This window comes from Equus caballus, chromosome 9, assembly GCF_041296265.1.
Source record: "Equus caballus isolate H_3958 breed thoroughbred chromosome 9, TB-T2T, whole genome shotgun sequence".
Classification (NCBI taxonomy): Eukaryota; Metazoa; Chordata; class Mammalia; order Perissodactyla; family Equidae; genus Equus; species Equus caballus.
In genome coordinates, this window is record NC_091692.1 from 29,547,094 (window position 1) to 29,571,504 (window position 24,411).

A 24,411-nucleotide genomic window follows, 5' to 3' on the forward strand; every position below is an offset into this window, starting at 1 on the left:
AAGCACGTGTACACTAGGGCTTGCCATTTCTTGCTGCTCCTGGAACTCGGAGCAGCTCAATGAGCCCAAGGTGCCCACTGGGGGATGAGAGAATGTGCGGGAGACCCGAGGTCCGCCAGCCAGCGGCCGACCGCAGGCACATCAGTGAGCCTCAGCTGAGATCAGCTGAGCCAGCCCCGGCAGGAGAACTTCCCAGCAGCATTCAGAACAAATCACTATCCAGCAGAATGTGGGCTAAATTGGTTCTGCAGAAAAGCAAACTGAGCCCTTCCGATTGACCGATGAGGTGGCCGAGGCACAGAGATGTTTAGCAACTGGTCAGGGACACACAGTCTTGAAGCAGGGAACTAGGATCGGAACACAGGCCTGTCAGACCCCCCAAAAACCATGTGACCACTGTGCTCTACTGCTCAGGAATCCTTCTGGGGGCGCGCAGACATAACTTGGTCTGTAGCACATGTCACATATTTAACATTCTGCTGGAACTAGGCATGTTACACAAATGGTTGAGCTGGTCAGGACGGAGCGGTGAGGAAGTGGAGAGTGTGCATCATGTCTACAGCATGTAGAAAATGTGCAGGGTCTTGACTCACGAAACAAAGAATTCCTGAAGGCGGAATTCAAATTTCAGGACTCCAGTTTATATCCCATGACTCCAGACTCACATGGCAGGATTAAGGGATGGGGAGGCCCAGCCTGGGTCAGGACACAAGCATGAAAAAGACTCATAGACTTGACTTTTTTCTTCTTTTTTTTGAGGAAGATTAACCCTGAGCTAACATGCACTGCCAATCCTCCTTGTGTGCTGAGGAAGATTTGCCCTGAGCTAACATCTGTGCTGATCTTCCTCTATTTTATACGTGGGATGCCTGCCAAAGCGTGGCTTGAGAAGTGGTACATAGGTCCACGCCTGGGAGCTGAGTGGGCCAGTTCACCGGAACCACAGACCGCTGAAGCAGAGTGTGCACACTTAACTGCTACGCCACCGGGCCAGCCCCCATGGACTCAATTTTAAAAATGAATCTTCAGAGCTGGGGTACGACAGGTTCCACGGCATCAATCAAGCCTCTATATCAGGTTCCTGGAAACTCAGGGGCTCTCAGATCCACATTGGGGCCAGATGAGGAGACAGGGCTAGAGTCAAAGTCATGACTAAGATCCAGAAAGATTTTCTGTCTGTTCAAATAGAACCCACAAATGTGGACACGTACAGACATTGCTACATTCATGCATTCATTCCAGCAAGCAGCATAAAGTGAGTGTCAACTAGGTACTCGGCGCCAAGGTGACAAATGCATAAAGACTGAATACAGCAAATGATAGTAAATTCCATGAAAGAAATACTCAGGGTGATATGGGAAGAGAAAACCTGAGGGCCAGGTGTGTATTCAGAAGTGCTACTTCATAGAAGGTGGTCTGGCAAGGTCTTTCAGAGCAGCTGATGGTTGAGCTGAGATTTGAACGGCAGTGAGGTGCCAGGCATAGCTGCTCTGCAGGAAGAGGCAGGATAAAGGCCTGATAGAGGTTAGGACATTAGTAGAACAGACAAGTGTCTGAAGTGGTTAACGACAGAAAGAAACCGAGAGAAAAGATGAAATGAGACAGCTATGAGGAACAAAGATTGGGAATGTGGAGGTCCTCACACACAGGAGAGACAAGACTGAAATTCTTTTGCTAAACGTTGTTTTCTTTCCTCCTCTTCTTCTTCTCCCCAGTGCCTCCCAGTACATAGCTGTCTATTCTAGTTGCAGATCCTTCTAGTTGCACTATGTGAGACACGGCCTCAGCGTGGCCTGATGAGTGGTGCCAGGTCCGCACCCAGGATCCAAACGGGTGAAACCCTGGGCCACTAAAGCAAACCACATAAACTCAGCCACTTGGCCACGGGGCCGGCCCCCTAGACTGAAACTCTAGCCCAACGCTCAGCAGCCCTGCTATCTCTTCCCTCCAGGGCAAGGGCACCTGCTGAAACGACAAGTGTTAAGCAACCCCAAAAGGACTACGAAGGACAGAGGCATCTCATGAGGAAACAGTGCACAGCTACTGAGCCTCTCCCCACTCTTCTCAGGACAAGAGCATGTTGATCAATCTTTTAGAAGCATTATCTATTGTTTCAACGTGGGAACCCCCGCAGGAGCACTTGGGTGGCCTCAGCCCTCGTGTGAACCTCCCAGTCGTGAACCCGTTTGTCTGAGGATGAAACGACCCAGCTCCAAAGGTCCTCGCCATTGTCCTGCAGCCGTGATGCAGCGTGTCTTCCCTTTCCACTGGCCCTGAGATGTTTCTGGCTCTGAGATCCCACACAGCCCAATCGCCGCCTCCATCCCAGGACGGCTGCTTGCCCTAAGTGTTGCCTTCAAAAGGCTCAGTCTCTCTCCCTGCCAGGTCCATTGACACCAAGAATGCGGGCCCTATTAATACCTAAGGAAAATGGCCGCTTTTCATCGAACAGTTACTAGTGCTAAGTGCTGTGAGGTCTGAACTCTCACCTCACTGGACAGATGAAGAAAAGGAGCCAGAGGGGTTGGGAGACTTACCCAGAGGCATGCAGAAAGTGAGTGGCAGAGCTGCAATTTAAGCAACTTGATGTTGCCTTGCTTCACCTGGTCCTGTGCCCAGAGTCCTCCTCCGCTCGCTGCCGCATGCTTTGTTGTTAGGGTGTGCGTTGCCGTATCATGAACGTCCTTTCAGAGTTGAGCACCTACACCAACATTTGGAGGTGCTACGTCCTCTGTGTTCAGGGACCTTGGCTGTCCTATTCACTTACAACCCTCCCCCAGCACCAAGGCTGTTCCAAGCTGCCCGTCAGTCTTCCTGCTGTCTCTGTCCCCTCCCTCAGGGAGGCGTTTCAGCGCCCCTGCCTGGAGTCCCCACCTCCCCATGCCTGTGTCCCTCCAGCTCCAGGCCTGAGAAAACTGCAACAGCCGGCGGAGATGATACTGTCCTCACTCACCATCCTGACACTGTGGGCCTTAAGCTGGAAAAAGAGGGGCTGTCACGGAAGCTGAGACATGAGACCTGTGGGGGCACTCAGCTGGGCTCCTTCATCCTGGACAGCGACAGCCTCTACGTCGTTGGGGAGCATCTATTTGGTAACCCCATACTGAAGCTAAGGACGGGCCCCAGGAGGATGTGCACTCTCCAGTGTTCCTCAGGAGCCATCCTGTGTGTCTAGTCTTCCAGCTGAGCAACCTCCCTCAAGGCTCAGGGACCCCAAGGCCCTGCACTTTGTGAATCCTTCTCTTCCCTTTGCAGCTCTGCGCTCTGGGGCTGTGATTCGTCCCCTTGCCTGAGGCACAGAAGCCTTTCTCCAGTCAGATGAAAGAGAGTATCCCTCTGAAGCCAATGGGCATTCAAGAGTCTGGCTATTCCTCTCTCTCCCTGCCAGCACCTCTAAATACCTCTGGAACCTGAAGAGCACAATTTGCAAACCCATGTTCGAGCAAGGTTAGCGCATTGATCTCACACATAAATTGCAAACTCATGAAAACAGGGACTGGATCTTTGATTTGTCAGCCTTTTAGGAATAAGAGATAGTTGCTCCTAAATCCTAATGTGGAACCGTGTAGACTGGAAGTGTCAGTTGTGGGTGGGGCTGGTGGTCCTCGGGCTGTATTTTGGACATTCGTGCCCCTCTTGCATGCCAATTCTGTCTCCTTTTCTCACAGCAGGTTACACATCGGACCTCAGCCCTCACTCCCCGCGGTGAGTCCTCAGGGCTCTGATGACCGTGTGCTGCAGGCCCCTTAGGGAGAGCGACTGATCTCCTCATCCCAGGGCACCCACGGGAGAAGAAGCCAGAGGACCCGCAATCAGTGGCTCAGGCTGGATAGGAAAGATGCACGCGGTGGCCTCCATGCCCCCCTCGGAGTCCCCGGTCTCACTCCAGACCATTTCTCCTCAGCTGCTGTGACCTCCATGCTCCTCCCACAGAACCCACTGGTGCCACCGACCCCCCCCCCCCCCAGCGCCACAGGTAGGTGACTTCTCTCTCCAGCTCCCTCTAGGAAGTCAAGCTATTTGGCCTCAAAGTTAGGACCTGGCAGTCGCAGAGAGGAGCCGCCGTGAGGGACCCTGGAGCTGCCATGGACAGCCTCTGCTCTCCTCCAGAGCAGGGCATGGCACCTCCTCGTCGGTCCAGTGTGTTGACCTGGAACAATTTACTTTCCCTCTCTGTGCCTCAGTTTCCTCACCTGCCCAGCACGAAGAATAACACTGCCTAAGGTTGTCGTGGAGGGTCCGTGAACGTGGACGTAAGAACACCTGGCGCAGGGACCACGGGGGATTTAGTGGACAAATATTGAGTGGGCGCATGCTCTGTGCTGGGCAGAGGGCAGACGACGTTAGTGAGGTGTGTCCGTCCCTCACCAAGGTCACTGTGTATGGAGAGAGACTGGAAATGAACATGCAATTACAATCGCAAAGAATTGTCACCGAGAACCGTGTTGTTTGCCACTTACTACGTGCCAGGCTGTGTCCTGTTGTGTCTTTCACTGTTAACTTTTCCCTTTGAATAAATATGAAAGCACATGAAGTTGCAACAAAAATAGTACAGAGTGCCTTGGACCCTTCCACCAGCTTCCGCCGGGGGTTAACATCTTGCGGGACTCTAGTACAGTGTCACGACCAGGACATGAATTGGCAGTGTTAAACCCACAGACCGCAGACTTCTGATGTCGCTAGTTTGACGTGAGCTCACTGGGGGGTGTGTGTGTGTGTGCGTGTGCGTGTATGCACGCGCGCGCGGTTCAATGCCATTTTATGACACATGCAGATTTGCGCCACCACCACTGCAATCCACACACAGAACTGTCCCATCCCCACAAGCCCTCCCTCGTGCTGCTCTTTCGTAGTCACATCTGCCCGGCCAGCCCCTGGCCTTCACTCATCTGTTCTCCATCTTTATAATGCTGTTGTTTTGAGAAGGTCGTATCAACAGAATCAGAAAACGTGTGACCTGTGGGGCGCGGCTCTCAGCATAATGCCTCTGCCATGTGCTACCTCCTCTGAGAAAGTCTTGTGACCTTCATAATTTCCCTACCAGGATGATTCTCCCCATTTTACGGTTGAAGAAATGGAGGTTCAGTCATGTTGAGTGACATGCCCAGGGTCACACGGCTGGGGAAGGAAAACAGGGGATCTGACCCCAAACATGACTCACGGATGAGGCCACAACCACGGTACCCGAGCTCTGCACTGCGGCGTCTTTCTGGGAGTAGCGGGTGGGGTTGGGGAGGGGTAGAGACGTTGAGAAGTGACTTCCTTGAAGGACTGACATTTGCTTCCCATTAAGAAAAAGGTCTCTTCCACGTTGGATGGGACTGAATGCAGTTGTTTCCTTTCTTATCCCCCAATCGGTGAAATTGCTCCAATCCTGTTACTTTGAACTTGTAAACTAGCATCAATCAGGACCACTCCAGAGCCTCACCAGGGTCCAAGATCTCAGACCCTGGACACCTACCTGGCCCATATGCTGACTTGAGGGCCCCAGAACCTGCATCTTGACCCCCCGCTGCATTTTTAAGTGCCTTTTGATTGTGGCAAAGTATGCATAACCTAGACTTGGCCATTTGAACCATTTTTCCGTGGACAATTCAGTGGCATCAAATGCATTCACAATACTGCGCAACCATCACCGTGTTCATTTCCAAGACTTCTTTTCATCATCTCAAACAGAAACTCTGTCCCCATTAAACACTGCCTCCCCATGACCCTCAGCTCCAGCCCCTGTGAACTTCTATTCTTCCTTCCATCTCGATGAATTTGCCTGTGCTCGGCACGTCATGTAAGGGGAACCGTATCATAGGTGTCTTTCTGGGTTGCGTTTATTTCACTGAGCGTAAGGTTTGCAAGGTTCATCCACGTTGTACCATGTGTCAGAAGTTCATTTCTTTTTAGGGCTGAATCTTCTTCCTGGGAACTATTGCACAGAAACACCCAAATTACTTCTACCAATTTCCCCCGGCCCTGAAAATTAACACGGAGAACCTTTCAACACCTTTCTTCTCCAGACTGGGGGGGCTCTGAGGAAAGGCCATTGTTACTGGAATAAGCAAGGGCAGGCTGGGAGTGGGGTCTCAGGGAAAGACGCCCTCAGGAGGTACCAGGGAATCCCCAAATGGATGGGAGGGTCTCAGCAGTAACTGAATTCAGGATGTGGTGGAGTCTCAGACCGGGTGCTAGTTCTCTGGCCGTGGGGTGAGGGGCTGGTGCTGCATGACAGGGAGAGAGGACGGCTCACCGTGTTCCTGGGACACCAGCCCCACGGGAGAGAGGGAAGGCTAGTGCGCCTTCCCGACGGACTGGTGGTGGGAAAAACTCAGCCTGGAGGAGACAGCCGTGTGCCCGGGGTAACCAGAAGGAATTACGTCTCCTTCAGCCAAAGCAGACAGCCCCTCGTCCTGGGCTCACTTTATCCAAATGGGAGCAAGAAGGAGGAAACAATTGAAGACGCTTCCAGATGTGAGATGTGTGGTGGCAGAGACTGTGCCTGGGAGATTCTGAAAGGCCTCACTGAAGTGACCTAGGCTGTGACCAGAAGGACAAGACTGAGCCACGCCTGCGTAGGTCCGGGAACAGGGAGTCGGGGGAAAGGCGCTGTTGGTGCTGAGACTCTGGGGCAGAAGTGAGCGTGAGCAGAGGAGGTCAGAAAGCTGCCCAGGCGGCTGGAGGGAGCCTGAGAAGCAACAGGAGCTGCGGCAGGGGCGGCGGTTAATGGGGCCAGACCGGGGAACCCGGTAGTCTGCGTTCATTTGGGTTTCTCTCTCACAACACTGCTCCCAAAAGTTGCACCTCTGAAGTACGAATATTGAACTTCTCCCGGTTTCCGTGGTCTAGGCATTGGGCACGGCTTAGCTGGGAGCCTCTGCCTCCAGGTCTCCGTGAAGCAGGACCTTCAGTCTCAACTGAGGCTAGACTAGGGGAGGATTTGCTCCCAAGTCACTCACACGGGTGGTGTCAGGAGTCATTGGGACTGAGAGTCTGAGTCTCCATGTGACTGTTGGCTGGGCGCTCCCTCAGATCTCGCCTCCCTTGGCCTCTACATAGGGCAACTGAAATCATCGCCACTTGCTATCTCATTTCCAGAAATGTGACAGAGAGAGAGCGCAAGAGATGGAAACAGAGGGGGAGATAAAGGGAGGGAACTCAGGAAAGCAAGCAAGAGGGAAGTGACAGAGTTTTTGTAATTAAAACTTGGATGTGACATTCCATCAGCTGGGCTGTATTCTATTGCTCAGAAACCAGTTACTCAGGATGTAGTGGTTCCACAAGGATGTGCACAGCAGGAGGGAGGGAGCGCTGGGAGCCTTGGTGGAGGCTGCCCACCACATAGGCCGACAATGAGGCGCTTGGGTCTGGTTCTAAGGCCAACAGGAGACTGGGAAAGGTTGAATGCTAGTGAATGACAATATCTGAATTTCCTCGAACTTCCAACCCTTGAAGGTGCAGAGACCTGACAAGGAGCCCCCAAGGGGCAGTGACTTTTCCCAAATCACACGGCTGGAATCCAGGCCTGTTTGGAGAGGTATTCCCGACTGCATCCACCCCTTCTTGTAATTCTTCCACCTCTAAGTTCGGGGACCAGACCCAGGCGGCACCACCTCCCAGATATGGGAGGCGTTATCACATGTCCACCCGAAGACGTCCCTGGGAATGTGTTTCTAGCGCCATCCCATCGTGCAGGTTGGGAGACTGGGGAGGCCCTGAGAGGCACAGTGGCTTTTCCAGGACACAGAACTGCTAGGAAAAAGGAGATCCGAACTGGGCGCTCTCTCTTCAAAGCTGGGGCGCTGGTTCCGATCCCAAGGAGCTGTGGGGAGGGCTGTGATGGAACTTTCTGTACAGCTCGGGAGATGACACGGGCAAGGAGGGTGAGCGGTCAACAGCCCCGAGGGGGCTTTGGGTGGGTCTGATGGAGGGAAGGGCCCCCCATCCTGGAACCTTGGAGACATGACCTCACTTCCTTGGCGACCGACCCCAACAGAGCTTAGAACTCTGGTCACCAGGCAGCCATTTTGTACACATAGCCCATTTGACCAGAGACACTCGACACAGGAGGATGTGTTCATGTATCCCCTCTTTGCGAGGCTCTGGCGCACAGAGAGCCAACAATGACAGTCTTCTCCAGCGCTGTCGACACTGGCTGAGACCGCACCTCCAAGACCTCAGGCCATTCGGAAGAAGGAACCCTCAGGTAACACAAGGCAGCCCAGGGCGGGCCACTCCGGGTCAGGCCACAAGTGTGATCCCACCCTCCCATGCGGGCAGCCCCACACCCCTTGACCCTTATTGTGTGTGTGTGTTGGCGGGCATGGAGTGACGGAAGGCAGGGATGAGCGTGGAGCTACCCTGGACGGGAGCAGACGGTTAGGGCTTGGAAGCCTGGCGGTATGTCGTGTTCATATCCCAGGTGGTGGCTGGCAGGATGGAAGGTGAGTGCTGGGAGCCAAGCCGCCCTACCCGTAGGTGAATCCCAAGCCCGTGAGGTGTCATCTCATTCGCTCCCTGTCTGGAGGTCTATGCGGATGCCCCTCTGTCTGTGCTCGGTGTGCGGGAGAGTTTTCCCCCTGTGGGCAAGTGCAGGCAGGCCCCTGCTACCTGCCGCCGCGGCCACCGGACGCTGTCTTTGCAGAGCTCCACCCAGGAGATGGTCCAGGAGCTGGCGCATGGGTCCTACGGCTCCATCTCCCTGGACAGGGGGCAAGTGCAGCAGACCACCGACCTTGCCCGGGGCTGGACTGAGGGGAGAGTGAGTGACACCCGGGGCCCTGAGATCACCGGGGTGTGTCCACAATCCAGAGTCAAATCTGGAGCCCTCCCCTGGACCCGCCCAGGGCTTTCCCACTGGAGTGTCCCAAGGGCCCAGTCCCAAAGGAATCTGGACTTCCACGCCTCCTCACCAGCTACCTAGGAGGGTGGGAAGTCGCTCTTTCCTAACCCTAGGCGGAGTAGACAAAACACTGATGTTTGCGCTTCACACTCGGCCAGGGGCATCTTTGAAATCTGCCATTTTCTGAATCTGAAACCTCTGTAACGAGGGTCTCAAACCTCCCTTTCGTGTAAAAGAAAGAAAAACCAGCGTCCTTTCTTGTAGTCAGCCAGATCCTCACAGCGTCTGTCTGCCCGTGCACTGTCTCCCGACTGGGGAGGGCTGAGGTTCCCACCAGACATTTCCCTTCATGTCAGGAGCACATGAAGCCTCAGGTGGGGGAGCGGGGGAGTCCTGCAGCCCTGGCTTAGGGCGGTTCTCAGTTCCGACCCACAGGACCCTGAGCAGCCACTTGGCAGCCCGAAGCTTCCGTCCTCTCATCTCTAGAATGGGGATGTTTGTGTTGGATTCGCTGGTCAGTGCTCTTAATGCACGCTTTGGTGCGGGGCGGTCTGTCCTTGCCAAGCCAGCCAAGTGTCCTGAGGAACTCATCGTATAATCCTCCCCCCGCCCAAACTCAAATTGGACTTTTCAAGCCTGGAAACCGGTTGGCTGTGGGCAATCCTGTCCCTCCTCTGCACACATCCCTGAGGGGCTCACAGTTCCTGGGGGACCTCCAGACCTTGACTTCCTGGAGGTTCACGCTGGTGCTGGTGACTCTGTGTCCTTCCTCATCTCACCCAGCGCGGAGAGTCACTCGGGCAGCGGAATGAGGCCTGCAGGATGCGGGCCCTCCAGGCAGGCCTGCTGGAGAGGCTGCCGCCGTCCATAGGACCAGCCTTGGCGCCTCGAAACATGGCCAACGTCACCACCATCGTGTTTGACTGCGCGGCTGTCCTCACCTCCCACGGGGTCCTGGACCACCTACTTGCTACGTGAGTGCCCAGCCCCTCCTCAGCACAGTGGTGACTCTGCCCACTGCCAGCTGTGTGTCTTGGAAACGGCCCTCCATCTCTCTGAGCTTCGATTGCTCCTCTGCAAAGTGGAGTGGGAGAGGATAAACTTCATCGGGTTCTGGTGGGCACGAATGGGATGAGCCACGGCAGGTGCTTCCCTGGGGCCTGGCTCTACAGAAGGGGCTGAGAGACGTGCCGTGGTTGTTCCTGGTTATTCTTTCCCTCTCCCCGATGAAGAGCAGTCTGCTCCCCCATCGCTGGGATGGGGCCTTTCTGAGTTTGCAAAGGCACACGGAAAGCACTCTGGCAGGGAGTGTGGGATTCCATCCAGCTGGTCGTGGGGCGGGTCCTTGGAGTAGCCAAGGAGGGGTCTCCGGGGCCGCAGAGGGGCCCCAGGCCCACTCAGCTACCGGGGATGCTTCTGGTTGGAGTTCATTCGAGAACACTGTATATTAAGCACCTGTGACATGCGGGAGCTTTAGAGACACTTGGCACAACGCAGTGAATGAAGCAGACACAGCCCCTGGACCCCCGCAGCAGCCTGAGACTCAGATAGTCACACACCATATCATCCACAGATCCTGTCCCCCGCCTGTCCCAGGGGATGCCCTCCTATGCTCCTTTACGACTGGAGGCCTCTTCCCACGTTCTCATGCATGATGGACCCCAGCGCCAACTAAAGACCTGAGTGTTCTTTGAGTGCCAGACGAGGGCCTCCTGTCTCCACAGAACAGGGCTGGGGGAGAACAAGAGGACAGAGGACTGTGGCTGGGGCGGGCCCGGCACAACTCTGATCTCACTCATCTTTTGATTCCTCTGGGAGGGCTGAGGTCTGATGGCTTCTACTGCAAGGGGATAGGAGTGAAAGAGAGCTGTGGGTGGGGTCCCAGAGCCCCTGGGAACCAGAGGGGAGGCTGGCTTGAGCTGTTCCCTGGCGACCCATCCCCACCACAGTCCCGTCTCCCTCCGCTTCCCCTTCTCCATATCCACCCCTTCTGACCACCACCAGCAGGCCCAGAAGAGAAGGGGTGTTAGCGAGCCGCTCACACATCGGCCTCAGTCCTCAGTCCACTTGCACAAGGGCGTGGAGGGCTGGGCTGGACTGTGTCCAGCCTCTTTGCGAGAAGAGTGGCAGTGGGAAGAAGAGACTCACACAAACCCCGTGTTCCACCTGCTGGATGAGCAGGCCTGCCACTGCCAGGATGGCCACACAGGAGTCAGCGCCGGGGTGGGACTCCCCCCTGGTGGAAAGGGGCAGGCACAGGGCCCAGACCCAAAGCAGGGTGCCTTGGGAGGACAGTGTGGAAGCGACGGCCAGGCCTCTGGCTCTGTGGCCCAACTGCTTCCGCCCAGTACCGCGTCTTCTATGGTGGGAACCTGGCTGGACCCAATGCAGGATTTCTGGGAGCCCACGCCCTTTCCCTCTTTCAGGATGCGGCTGGCCTCTCTGCGTGTCATCTGGCCTGGGTCGCACCTGGGAGGCCCTGCCTACCTTCCCCAGGTCCAGCTGCAACATCTGGGGCCCAGGAGGGCAGAGCTGGAAGGTGAGGGCACAGCAGTCTGGGAAGACTGTCTGCGGTGGGGTTCACGGGCTGGGGTTCCCTTCAAGACAGCGGAGTCTCTCCTGTCTTGTAAAGTCGGGTACGTAGGTGAAACTTTCTCTTTCTCCCGCTGCAGCGCCAGTTCCAGAGCTCCTGCCGGCTCTAGAGCCAGAGCAAGGGCCAGCTCCGGGGCCAGAGGCAGCTCCAGCTGTAGTTCCACCGTCCGCGCCGGAGCTGGAGGCGGCCTCACCACCAGCAGCCTCACCTCCAGCAGCCTCACCTCCATCGGCCTCTCCAGGGCCGGAGCGAGCGCCATCAGCTTCAGCCCCAGTGCCAGCTTCTGAGCTGGAGCAAGATGCGCCATTGACTTTTGGACGATCTCTGCCTCCAGCTGCCGAAGTCACCGCAGAAGCGAGCGCCGAGCTGAGAGAGGAGAGGCCTAAGCTGCTGGACTTCCCTCCGAAGCTGGTGGCCGAGCAGCTGACCCGGATGGATGCGGTGAGCAGCGGGGCTCTTGGGCTAGGTGGGGCCCGCCTTGGTGGGCCATCAGCTGCCCCAGACCTCCTGTTCCCTCAGCCGCAATCCAACGATGTGGGTGCAAGTCACAGCTCCCCCACTTACCCACCGGGTGACCTGGGCCACCTTCTGGCCCCCAAGTCCTTGCTGTCCCCACATGGACAGTAGAGAGCACACCAAGGGCGGGCACCTGCTGGGCAGAGTGGCTGTGCGGATGGATGAGGTCGAACAGAGAGGAAGCGGGGCAGAGAATAGCCCTCTGGTGGGGGAGGGAAGCTCACTGGAGTGCTGCCAAGTCCTGGGTCACTCACCCATCGGCCCAGGAGGCCTCAACAGCCTCCGTACTTATTAGACACCTAGTGCGTCCTTACCTACATGGAAGACAGGCAAACAAAGCCCATGGTTGTTGCTGCCTCGGGGGAACGTGCAGCTGAAAGGGGAGTGGGACCAGGGGGTGATGAGAACGGGTGGAAGATGCCCCTTGAGATGGGCAGGTGTGAGCCGTGTTCTGGTGCTTGGGGGAAGCAAGACTGGGCTGCGAGCCAATGGGACTTCTCTTCCCCGCCCCTAGTGGGTCCTCGGTCATCCTGCGCTGGGCGGCCTCAGCGGACACAGACAAAACCCAGAGACTCCCAGAAGCTTCAGGCCACCTCCTCAGGTTCCTGAGCTGCAGCTGACCAGTGCCTCCTGCCTGGGGCTGCGGGGGCCTGCAGACTCTGAGCTCGGGTGTGGCAGGGTCAGGTGACAGTCCCCATCCTCCCCAGGAGCTGTTCAAGAAGGTGGAGCCCCGCCACTGCCTGGGTTTTGTGTGGTGCCAGCGGCCCAATGGGAGCAAGGAGTACCTGGCTCCCACGGTTCGGGCCACTATCAACCAGTTTCTTCACGTGTCCGGCTGCGTCATCACGACGTGCCTTGGGGACCTCAGCATGACGGCCCAGGACAGGGCCAGAGTCGTCGAGCTGTGGATTCAGGTGGCCAAGGTCAGTAGTGGCAGGGCCCAGGGAGCCCCTCCCTGGAGTCAGGGGGACTGCCCCTTCTCCTCTCGCAGCTTTCAGCCTTGAAGTCGGTGGTCTGGGCCTCGGCAAAGTCCTAGGCCCCTTGCTGCCAAGGGCCTGCTGACCTTGAGTGCTGGTCCCAGTGGTGGGAAGCTCCCTTCCCGCCCTGGGTTGAGCTAAAATCTTCCTGCCCGCGAGCGTTACTCATCAGCTCCCAGGTGTGCCCTCCCTCGCTTCCCTGGGCATCTGCCTCATCCAGGACAGCAGAAGCCCACGAGGGGACACAAGCCAGAGGAAGCAGGGCTCCAGCCCGCCGTCGCAGCTCATTCCCTTCCCTTCCTCAGGAGTGCCGAGTCCTTGGAAATTATGCGTCCCTGCGTGCCATCGTGTCTGCTCTGCAGAGCCCCTCCATCAGCCGTCTGCAAAAGACATGGGGACGAGTTGCCAGGTGGGTAGGCCGTGCTCCATCCAAGCACCACCAGGGCGGACCAGACATCCCCCGTGCGACTGCCATGGACCCCTCATTCAGCTAGGACCATCTGGGAGGCAGCGGACCCTAGGGATGGGGACTGGCCACCTTGCTCGGGTCTCTGAGACTCTCTGAGACCCTAGGCAGTGGCTCCCCCCTTGTCACATCCTGGATTGAGCCACACTGGAGATTTCCAAGGGTGTACTTCGCAGCAACGGAGCCCTCATCGGCAACCAACGCTGTTAGAAACAATGTGCTCAGTCGGAGTGGGAATGGAGGCCCCAGGTGACCGCAGGAGAGCCTCCACCCGAGTCCCACGGTGACCTCAGAGCTCCGAAGAACCCGGGGAAAACCCTCGTCCAGGCCCCAGGCCCTTTGAACCTTCCGGGTTCTCAGCCAAAGGCATTTCGCCTTCAACCGCCCCGGGTTTTCTTTCCTCCTTTCCTCTCCCCTCAGGAAGAGCTCTCGAAAGTTGAAGAGGTTCATCAAAGACCAGTGGGTGAGCAGGAGGCAGCTGGTGAAGGTAAGACGGAGGCTGCACATCTGGAAGGAGGGGGAGCGAGAGGGGAGGGGACCCGGCAGGATGAGCTTTGGTTCTCCTGTCACGTGAAGTTGGTCAGGAAAAGATGGACAGGAAGAGGGATGTGCTAGCTCCATGGGCAGGTGGGGGCAGTTTGGGACAGGAGGCCAGGGGCATGGGATAGAATGGTGCGGGCTGGACTGTTCCAGGAGGCTGAGGACCTGGCAGAAGGTGCCGGTGTCTGGCTTCCATGCTGCTCCATCAGCTGCCCTGCATCTTCCTCCTGGCCACTGGCTGGAGCGAGTGGGCGGGCTTCCTTTCTTCCGAAGTCAGCCCAGTCTGTGCTCAGGAAGCCAGGGCCCCACTGCTCCTTCTGTCTTCACTGTGCCTCGCAAGAAGGGCACCCTGCCTGCCTGAGGGATGGGCACTGCCGGATCCCACGGGCCGGGGGCACTCAGGGGCTTCCCAGCCTTGGGACGGACACTGGACCTGGGACAGATCTGTGTCCCCTCGGTGACTCCCCACTCTGGCCCCTAAAGTGGGCGCTGCAGACAGTCCCAGTGGGATGCTCACCCAGGTCCTTGTTGGCGATGACATGTGCCCCGGAGGGCAAGGGCAAGTGCCCAGGGAACTGATGGCTTCTTCAGGGATCCTTCCCGCCCAGACGTCAGAAGTTTCCTCGTAAAACAGAAAGGAAATGCCACCCCGCAGTGCCCTGGTCGCCCCCTCCCCTGCTAGTCAGACGTGGCATTCGGGGTCCCCATCCTGAGCGGATGAAGAAAGAATTCTGTGCAGGGGAACTCCCTGAGGGGATCCTAGGGAGCTGAGGGCTTTAGCAAGGCCTTGGCCTCGGCCTGGGATCAGAGACTCCTGGGCGTTGGGGCTGGCAGAAGCCACTTGACCAGGCCTCCTGAGACACCTCATCTCCCTCCATCCGTGGCTCGGCCCAGCTGGGGGCCCGAACACAGCCTGAGAGTCCCGAGGACAGCACTGTGGTCAGCGGCTGGGCAGAGGGTGGTGTGAAGGCAGAGGAGACAGGGGCCTGTGGCTGGGAGGGGGAGCAGCCTCTCCTCTGGGGCCCCCTGAGCAAGTCCCTGCCCCTGTGTGGGCCTTGGTCTCCTCATCTGGGAGCCAGAGGGAGATGAGCCGTGGTGCAGGCCTCACAGTGGGTGCCGAGGCTCAAGGGTGGGGAGGAATGTGGGGAGCTTGGACCTGGCTCCAGAGGCAGGCTTGAGCGGAGAGCAGTGATGACGGTCAGATGACGCTTGGGCCTCAGGAGACTGTGGGAGGCAGACAGAGTTCGTCAAACCTTCCAGACGAGGTAACAGGTTCAGGGAGGCCTGGGCGGGCCCAAGGTCACACAGGAGTGAGTGTTGGAGCTGGGATGGCTCTGGAATCAGAGCACCCTGGAGGCGGGAGCCGCAGGGGCACCAGGTGACTGGGGCCACATGTCCAGGGTCCCCGATCTGGGAGGGGTCTGGGAGGACACTTGGAGGGGAGCGTCGGCTCACTGGCCCTGTCAACACCCTGGCAGGAGGCGACCTCTATGTTGACCAGCCTGGAGACGGGCCCCACAGGTGCCCAGAAGGTAAGGGTGCCTGTGGAGGAGGGGCCCAGGAGTCGCAGGAGAGGGGACTCCCCTTCCTAGCCGGAGGTCTCTACCAGCAGAGAGGGAGCCTTTCTCCTCCAGCCCTGCTCCTGGTGCCACAGACCTGAAATGCCTGCATTGGAAGTGACCAGGAGGAGGCCTGGAACGGATGGGCGCACAACGGATTTGGGACAGGGAGGGGCGGGGACCACGTACCCTGGGTTTTGCCAGAGCCGGCTGCTGGGAGGTGCCTGGAGGAGTTTGGGGTTCCTGGAGGAGAGAAGAGGAGGAAATTGGGGGGAGGCCGCCTAGGTGGGTAGCTTGGGCTGGGCAGGAGGCTGGGGTGAGGAGTGGAGGAGAGGTCTTTGACGGCTCCTGAGAGCGGGATCTCATCACCGTCTCCACCCCGCTGGCACAGGGGCTCATCCCCTTCCTTGGCACATTCCTCAATTACCTACTGCTGCTGGACACCAACATGGAGGATTACCTGGAGGTGAGTGAGCCTGGAGGTGGAGCTGGGGATCAGGATTCGGAGATTTGGGAGGAGAGACTTGCACTGAGGCCTGAGCTCACAACCCTTGGCAGAGTCCTCTCGTGAGGGCCTCACAGCCACCCCGGGAGCTGGGTGTCATGGCCATCTTAGTGATGAGTGAATATAGGATCCAGGTGAGCCGCCAGTCCAGGCTGCCTGACTGCGGAGCTGCTGGAGGGTGTGTCTGAGCTGGACTCAGCCTCTCCCTCAGGCCCCGCCCCTGCAGGGAGTGAAGCCAGGCCCCTCCAAGGCAGGAAGCACACGAGTGGCTGAGCATCCCTTCCTGCCTGAGGCCTCAGTCTGTCTGTCTGTCAGAGAGGGCTGTCTTAGAATGTCCCTGAGCCATAGCCCCGTGGCCTCCTTGCTCTGGAGCTCAGAGTCTTGCCCGGGACCCATTCCCGTTTCTGGTAGCGCCTGCTCCCTGGTCGACCCTGCTGGTAGTGCAACCTGAGAAAGGGTGGAGACGGGGGCTAGCTATGGGCTAAGGGGGCTGTTGCTCATGGGCTTTGGCTCTCTGCCTTCCAGGGAAATGAGATCAATTTTGAGAAAAGGAGTGAGGTGAGCAGCTGTGGCCTCCCCGTGCGGAGGGTGGGGCTGTGGCAATCAGAGACTCCTCCGGGGAAGACCTTCTCTGGCCCGATGCCTTGGGCCTTGCTTTTCTTGGGAGAGTTCGGCACCCAGAGCTGGGAAAGGCGTCCCATTGGTGCGTGGGGGAAGGGGCTGGCACCAAGGACACCTTCCTGCAGGAGGAGCTATTTCAAGCCAACTGTGAGAACGAGCAAGTCCTGCACGGAATTGGAGGGAAGGAGGGTTCCCATGTGGGCCAAGACCCCAGACCAGCTCCTTGACCCTCTTCTCACCTGTCTGAGTCCCCAGCACGGTCCCCCACCCAGGCCCCGTCTGCATCATGTCCTTTCTCCCAGGAATTCAAAGTCACTGAGCAGATCTTCCTGCTCCAGGAGGCAGTCCATCTTTACCACATTGAGGCTGAGGAGCGATTTGGGGCCTGGTTCGAGGCCATGGAGCCCCTCAGCGAGGATGAGAGGTGAGGCGGGGCAGGAGTTGGTGAGGGCAAGGCGGACTCTCTCTGATGGCCAGCTCCAGGGAGCCCGTGCCCGTGGCTTCCGGGTCAGTCCCGGGGCTTGTCGCATGGTCACCCGTGGGGCCCTGGGACTCCAACTGCTGGCCGTCTCTGGGAGGGTCACCTGAGGTGTGGCTCCCGGTAGCTGAAAAGTCCCCTCTGTCCTTTAGCTACAGCCTGTCCTGCCACCTGGAGCCCCCACAGGAGAGGGCCGGCAAGATGCGCCGGTTTTTCCTGCCCAAGAAGAACCGCGCGTCTCTCAGCTCAGGGCTCGGTGAGTGTCCAGACAGGCAGGGACTGAAGCCAGGGGCTCCGGAAAGCTTCGGGCTAAGCACGGGCCTAGGGAGATGGACAGCCGGCACGGGGATCCCAGCTCCACTGCTGACCAGGCCTGTGAGGGACAATTCCCTTGACCTTTGTGGGACTCAGCTTCCTCTTCTGTGAAATGGGTGAAGCGAAATGCCAGCTCCCATGTCAGGGACAATGGGGTAGTGTTGACTGAACACTCAGGACAAGGTTTGGAGCAGAATGCAGTGGGGCTGAGGTGTTGGGCTGGGATACTGGTGTGACCCCCCCAATCATCAGTGTCTTCTCTTCAGTCACCAGACCCCTGACGCAGAACCCAGCAACAGTGGCAGATCCCGGTCCTTCCAACAGCTCGAGTGCAGCCTGCTCTTCAGCGGCGGGGACGCGGCTGGGAAACACGCGGGGCCCCAGGCCGGCTCCTCCCATGCTGATGGGGAGAAGAACATTCTAAGCCTTTTCCTGGGAGCCCTGGAGCCCAAGAGGGAGGGGACGACCCCACCCCACAGGCCTGGCAGCTCCACCCCAGCGCCTGTTTACCACTTGGGAAGGGGCCGTATTTCTTTCGTGTTAGTAGTTAGTGCTAGTTTTGAATTTGATGTTAAAATCCTGTTTCTGTTCCAGCCTGCGAGTCACGGTCTGGTTCTTTCCCCTCCTGTGCTCGTGTCAAGGAGACACAGACTCTCGCGTTCCTCCTGGAATGAAGAAATCTTGCAGGGTCTCGGCTTATTGTATGTGAGAGAAGGGAGAAGGGCCAGGCCCCTCCCTGGATACTGAGGGACACCTCCGCGCCCCCCCTTACTCAGAGGACGGCTTCATTTCAGTGTGGTTCACGTGGGCCAGGAGCAGAGACAGCACCCAGAGCTCCTGGCATTTAGAGGGTGGAGGTACTTTCACAGGCAGAGCAACAACCACTGGAATGCGGGTGTCTTTAAAATGGCACGGGCCAGCACCACGACCTGCCCCAGGACAGTGGCTGCTTTTCCACCCCTTTGGAGGAGAGGCCACGTTTTCGGCTTCTCTTGTGGAGGTTCCTCTTCACCAGATGTTAGGAACTTGTCGTTTTCTAATGAGGCTCTGGACAGCAGCAGCTCTAAGTGCAGAGAACGATGTAAAAGCTCAAAACGTGCATGTGGAGGGTCAAGGCCGGAGAAGGTCATGTGCAGATGGACTAAGGGCAGGCAGGACCCTCCCTCCCCCGGCCCCTCTGGGGGCTCCATGTTCACCCTTCACCTGGATTGGAATCCTCTGGGATCCTGGTCCACGGCTCTGAATTCCTTTCCCTGCAAGTTTGGTATCCAGGGGGACAGATCTGTGATGCAGCTTTGAAGGCTACATCTGGGCATCCTTCCCGACGCATCACTGCTCCTTGTCCACCAGGATTTCCTGCCTCCGTGCACTTCCTTCTGCAATTCTTGGAAGGGCAGAAATTCCCTCGAATGCCTCGGCCTCTCTGTCCCGTACCTCGTGGCCACTCCTCCCTGGCAGGGTCTGACGGATCACGGGTGGAGTCTGCTTTGCAAACATTAGATACCCTAATCCTGGCCAAAGAATGACCTATACTCTCCCTCGCTGCCCAGGGTGACATCTGGGCCCCTGTGGTTCTGAGGTGTGTGGTCTCAGGCAATCACCTGTTCACACACTCAGGCATGTTGTTTCTGACTCATCCTAACGGGGCAGGAGGACCTGAGCCTATAAACCATGCAGCCCCTCGGAGGGCTGTGTTCTCTTGCCCAGCCTTATGCTCCGTTTATGGTGTGGGTGTGAACCTTTCCCGTTGGAAGCTTTCAGAGATGAGTCGTGAGAGGAGGGTGGTTGAGGGGTCCAGCAGGGAACGCAAGCAAACGGATGACGGGTAAACACAGCCTGACAAAATTAAAACACTTAAATGGTTCCAGTCTGGTGGTGAGCAGACACTGCTCCGAGCTCACTCCAAGAACCCACCCGGTGACCAGGAGCTAGAGGGTTACCACCTGGCATTTTGAACGCCCCCCCCCCACCCCACCCCGGGAAAGACCCTGTAAGACTAGGACCACAGGAAGTGCTTGGCCCTTCTGAGTTCTCCCCTCCTTTCTGATGGCTGCAAGTGTCACCCAGACACACAGCAGCGTGAACCCTGCCAGGGAGGCCTCCTCAGTACGGCCAGCAGCTGAGGAGAAATGCTGGTTCCCAGCAGCCCAGGCCCTTCTTGGTATGGCACAGCCATCCAGGAAGGTGACTTTCTAAATGGAAGCCGGAGCCGGCTGTACCTTCCCGCCACAGAGAAAGAGAAGTGCCAAGTCCCAAGGCTAGTCCAGGCCCAGGAGGAAGACACCGTGTCCAAGGGGTTTCCCTCACAGGGCCGTGAGGCTCCTGAGAGCCGACCCTTTGGTTGCAGCGCTTTGTTTGTCATGAGCCTACCAGACGGCAGAGGACAATAACTCGCTGCCTCTTTGGGCTTCCAATGGCCAAAAATGAACTGATCGCCAGCAAAAAGAGGCCCACATGTGCAGCACCTGTATCTCATCAGTCTTTATGTTACTTTGATATAAATTTTAGAGAGAGAGCTATATATATATGTTCACTCACACACAAATATATCATGCACTCTAACTTATTCCAAACAGAATCAAGAAATAATACTCATACTCCTCAAATGCACGGTTTTGCAGCTGGTTCCCTCTCGGTAGCTGGTATTTATAAGCACCTTCTTCCAGGACCCATTTCATCTTCCCTTCGCCCTCCACAAACCCCGCGGCTGGTCATGGTGCTCTGCCTGGTTAGGGGACCATAACCTGCCTTCCTGAAGGGTCTGGGTCATGGCAGTCCTACCTGGATTGGATTCTGCTCATTCCCTGGGGACTTCAAGCCCAGGACGTGCTAGCCCACAAAACGCGGTCAGGAATCTCCTGAAGTCCACACGTGGGCTTCCTCCTCTCCAGGCTGAGGAGCAGAGGGAAGCCCGAGTCCCAGAGGAACACGAGGGCTCCAGACAGTGTCTGCTTTGCATGTCAAGATGGAGAAAACTCAGGGGAAACTCTGAGGGTGAAGCAAGGCAGTCCGTTGTCATCATTCTCTGCACTGAATCCACCCAGACGGTTCCAGCAGAGGCTCCACAACAAGCAGCCCCAAGCACCCAGGCGGGAGGCCGGCTGCGCTGTCCTGCCTGGGCTTGCCCAGTACATGCATGGTCTACATATTTTGCAAATGACCACAGCTGAAGATGCCCAAGGGCTAAGATTCACCCTGAGCTAACATCCATTGCCAATCTTCCTCGGTTTTTTTTTTTTTTTCCCTTGAGGAAGACTAGCCTTGGGCTAAGATCTGTGCCCATCTTCCTCTATTTAACACGTGGGATGTCTGCCACAGCATGGCCCGATAAGCGGTGTGAATGTCCACAACCGTGACCCGAACGTGCCAATGCCGGGCCTCCAAAGTGGAGTGGGCCAGTTTAAGCCCTGCGCCACCCTAGGTTATTTTAACACATCACTCTCAGAAACTGATAAATCTGTCACGTGAAGGTAAGCAATTCTAAAGAGGATTTCCATAATACTGCAAGCTCCATCCCTCCAATAGACAATCAAGTCCTAACAAGCAGCGGTTTATTGTCACGTTGCTGATGCCGGAAAAGGTCTCTGTTGACAGCACGATCCCTCAAAGGCCTTGTCCATTTCTGTGAATCCCATTTCCAGCACATAGAGATCTAAAGATTGAGGCAAATGTGGTCTTTCCTCCTTGCAACTCTGAATTAACATGCAATAAAGAGCAGAAAAATGGAGACCTGGAAGCAGACCTCTTATTTGAGAACAGAGATATACCAGCGCTTTTGAAATGATCTTTGGAGTCTACCGGAGTATTGCACAGAAGGAATGATCCATTCCGACTAGGTAGGTTTTACTGTGTCGCTGTGAGGGCGACAACGGAATCATCCCGCGAATCGGTAACTCTCTGTGACTTTCAAGCGCAGATAAATAATATACTTCGGAAAGGAAAATGCGAGAGCACCGTGAAACGGAAAGCCCTCCTTGCTCTACTCAGCTGAAATCCAGTCTCTCCTCCACAAGAAATCCCTGTCTATGCTTCCTACGTCCCACAGAGGAGTTTAATAAAAGAAAAGGATTGGTATGTCTTGAAGTTGCAAGAGCTCAAGCAAGAAAACGTGGGACCCTTCAAGGAGACGTCAGTGAAGTGCCGGGCTCCATCTCAGGGGCACCAGCGTCTCCTCTCTTTCCTGGTGCTGTCAGCACATCCTTCTTGGGCGCTCACTTTCTCTGCCTGGCTGCTGAGCCTGTCCACAATCGCTCTCTCCCGCCCTCTTCCCCGTCCCCTCCTGTTTGCTCAGATCTTCCACAGTCACCAGCAATTGTTGGCCGTGGAGCTATGGGATGCCCAGACCAGTTCCCAGAATCATCTCTGCCAAATCTGAGGAAGGGCAGGGGTGTGTATGGGACTGGACGGGGCACCCCATGCGAGCGCACCCCGCAGGAATTCACCTCTGCTGCAAGGTGCAATTTTGCAAGGCTACGGCAAGTTCCAAAGGGCTTGCCACTTCTCTCCTGCCAGCAGACCTGTTGGGGCTGGTGCCACGTGCTCTCCCAGTGACCCCTCACTGCTGGGTGGGATGGCATTCTAGTAACTGGCCTTCTGAATATGTAACTGCGCATCCTCAAAGAGATGGGAATTCTTAATCCGGGCTTTGGTTTGGGTTGATTCCCACGATCACGCAGCTTCCTCTGCGAAGACTTGACCATCATCACTTCTTTTCCTCTCGTCCTGTAAAAGTAATCATGAAACTGGACCCAAATGAGAAATGAAGCATGGCTTCTTAGGACAATTATCTCAGTTTCCCTGTACTTCCACCCTTCCTCTCTCCCTCTGGAGCTCTTCTGACCTGTGTCCCAGGACATCGTCAAGCAGATTTGGGTCAAGGACAGAAAGCTCAAGGTCAAAACTCAGGACTGCTCCAGATCAGTTTTCCTCCCCCGTCTCGTAACACCCCCTCCTTGTTTCAGTGTGATTTTATTCTCTTTTATTGCTCTTGCCATTCTCATCTGTGCAAGTCCTGGCACTCTCTCTGAGGACACGTGATCCCCCAGCTTACTATAGATCCCAATTCCCATCCTTTCTGTGTTTTCTGACTATTCCTTTGGTTAACCCATTGGCCAGTTGTTGCTCTTAGCCTCTTTAGGGTCTAAATCAATTGTGACATTATCAACTACCCCACTCTTAGCGACTCACTCCCAGGTCCTGACATTTACATAACCCAAACGATCATGTTCACAACTAAATAAGTTAGAGTCCAGCCCCATGGCTGAGTGGTTAAAGTTGCGTGTGTTCTGCTTCAGGGGCCTGAGGTTTGCGGGTTCAGATCCCAGGTGCAGACCTACTCCACTCATCGGCCACGCTGTGGAGGCATCCCACGGACAAAGGAGAGGAAGACTGGCACAGATGTTAGCTCAGGGTAATCTTCCTCCTAAATAAAGAAATAAACCCTTCAGAAAATGTATTCATCCACCACAAATTCCTGATTTCCAATATGTCTTCAAACATTCATACAGAAGATACCTGTTCCTTCAGATCGGAAGTGATGCCAGATCACCATGTCCTCACTTTAATTTCCTCGTGGACCTGTCAGTCCTACATTCCACGGACTGTGATCTCAATAATTTCCTTGAAATAATCAAAAATTCCTTACCACTCGTCTTATTTGTGTTGTAAAACTGGAAACCCGGGAGATCCTGATTATCTGCTTTGCCATTCTACTGCTAGTCTTATGATAACTGCTGAAGAAAAAGCACACAACACGATATTTTGTCATCACCATAAAGACAAAATCATCTGCATCAACTGGGAAGCATCCATAATGCCTGGACATTTTTTTTCTTTTTTCATCTCTCGGGTCAATAGCAAAAACACCAAGGCACTCAGTTAACAAATGGGCAAAGGAGTAGAATAGCCATTTTTCCAAAGAAGACACACAAATGGCCAACAGCCACATGAAAAGGTGCTCAGCATCACTAATCTTTAGGGAAATGCAAATCAAAACCACAAGGAGATATCACTTGACACCGGTTAGGGCGGCTATTATCAAAAAAAGTAGAGGTGACAAATGTTGGTGAGGTTGTGGAGGAAAAGGAAGCCTTGCAACTGTTGATGGGAACGTAAACTAATACTGTAATGATGGAAAATAGTCTGGAGGTTCCTCTAAAAATTAAACCTAGCGTATAATGTAGCAATCTCACGGTATTGTGTTTTGTACTTCGAATTTCTAACAGAGTATATATTCTGTTAAGTGTTCTTAAAGCAAAATAATGATAATAGTAAAGGGGGTGGGAGAAAACTTTGGTAGATGATGGATATGTTTATGGCCTCGATGGTGGTGATGGTCTCATGGGTGGACACTTATGTTCAAATTCATCAAGTTGCATACGGAAAAGTATGACATCATTACCGATTCTTCTGCACCTTAAAACACAACATGTCCTCATCCAGAAAATGAATATTGACTACGTCTGGGGACAGACGTTAGTTAGACTTATCGTGGTGATTATTTCACGATACATGCAAATCATTATATTGTACAAATGAAACTAATATAAAGTATATGTCAATTATACCTCAATTAACAAGCGCACACATCATACAAGACTATTTGAACACTGTAAACGAGTTCAGTGAATCCCTGAAACTATCCTATCCCCAAATGTCACAGGAAGCAAGGAGGATGAAGTAAGATGGAAAGTTGTTGTGCAAAGCTGCATGCAAATTAAAATCCTTTAAGTTGCGTTCAGCTGCTGTCACTGCAAACCAAGACAAGCATGGACAGTCCTTGGTGAGTCAGCTTCCGGTCAGCTCTTCCCCAAGGCCCGGCAGTCATGCGCCCCTCCCCTAGTGGGTCACTCTGCTCTGTCCTCCAAAGTGGCCAGCAGGAAACCCTGGTAAGATTCTGGAGGACAGCCGCTTTCTATCCTAGATACTCACGTTTTAACAGACACTCGAGATGAAATGTCAAGACTTAAAAGCATAAGTGTCTATTTGTGTAGTGTAGGGTATAAGGGAAAC

The 24,411-nt window shown here is 55.5% G+C and overlaps 1 protein-coding gene across 5 annotated transcripts; it reads left to right on the plus strand.

The window, feature by feature from the left end:
* The first annotated feature begins 7,995 nt into the window (after window positions 1–7,995).
* On the plus strand, window positions 7,996–17,993 carry LOC138915525 (ral guanine nucleotide dissociation stimulator-like). Of its 5 annotated transcripts, XM_070222234.1 has the most exons (14): window positions 7,996–8,194; window positions 8,633–8,749; window positions 9,614–9,804; window positions 11,257–11,369; window positions 11,503–11,864; window positions 12,647–12,862; window positions 13,222–13,325; window positions 13,803–13,869; window positions 15,401–15,454; window positions 15,873–15,947; window positions 16,512–16,544; window positions 16,910–17,031; window positions 17,238–17,341; window positions 17,667–17,993. In XM_070222234.1, the coding sequence occupies exons 1-14, from the start codon at window positions 8,060–8,062 to the stop codon at window positions 17,822–17,824; spliced, it is 1,851 nt and encodes a 616-aa protein (XP_070078335.1). In that variant the 5' UTR covers window positions 7,996–8,059; the 3' UTR covers window positions 17,825–17,993. The 5 variants fall into 5 exon arrangements, with proteins under 5 accessions (XP_070078335.1, XP_070078332.1, XP_070078336.1 ...); XM_070222231.1 differs by having other exon boundaries at window positions 16,512–17,031; XM_070222235.1 differs by lacking the exon at window positions 16,512–16,544.
* The last annotated feature ends 6,418 nt before the right edge of the window (window positions 17,994–24,411 follow it).

What these genes read in the sequence shown, in the direction of transcription:
- LOC138915525 (XM_070222230.1), top strand. Translation starts at nt 8,060, where the DNA reads ATGTGTTCATGTATCCCCTCTTTGCGAGGCTCTGGCGCACAGAGAGCC. An exon ending in TGTGGATTCAGGTGGCCAAG is followed by an intron (nt 12,863 to 13,221) that starts GTCAGTAGTGGC and finishes TCCCTTCCTCAG; the next exon opens with GAGTGCCGAGTCCTTGGAAA. An exon ending in GCAGGAGGCAGCTGGTGAAG is followed by an intron (nt 13,870 to 15,400) that starts GTAAGACGGAGG and finishes ACACCCTGGCAG; the next exon opens with GAGGCGACCTCTATGTTGAC.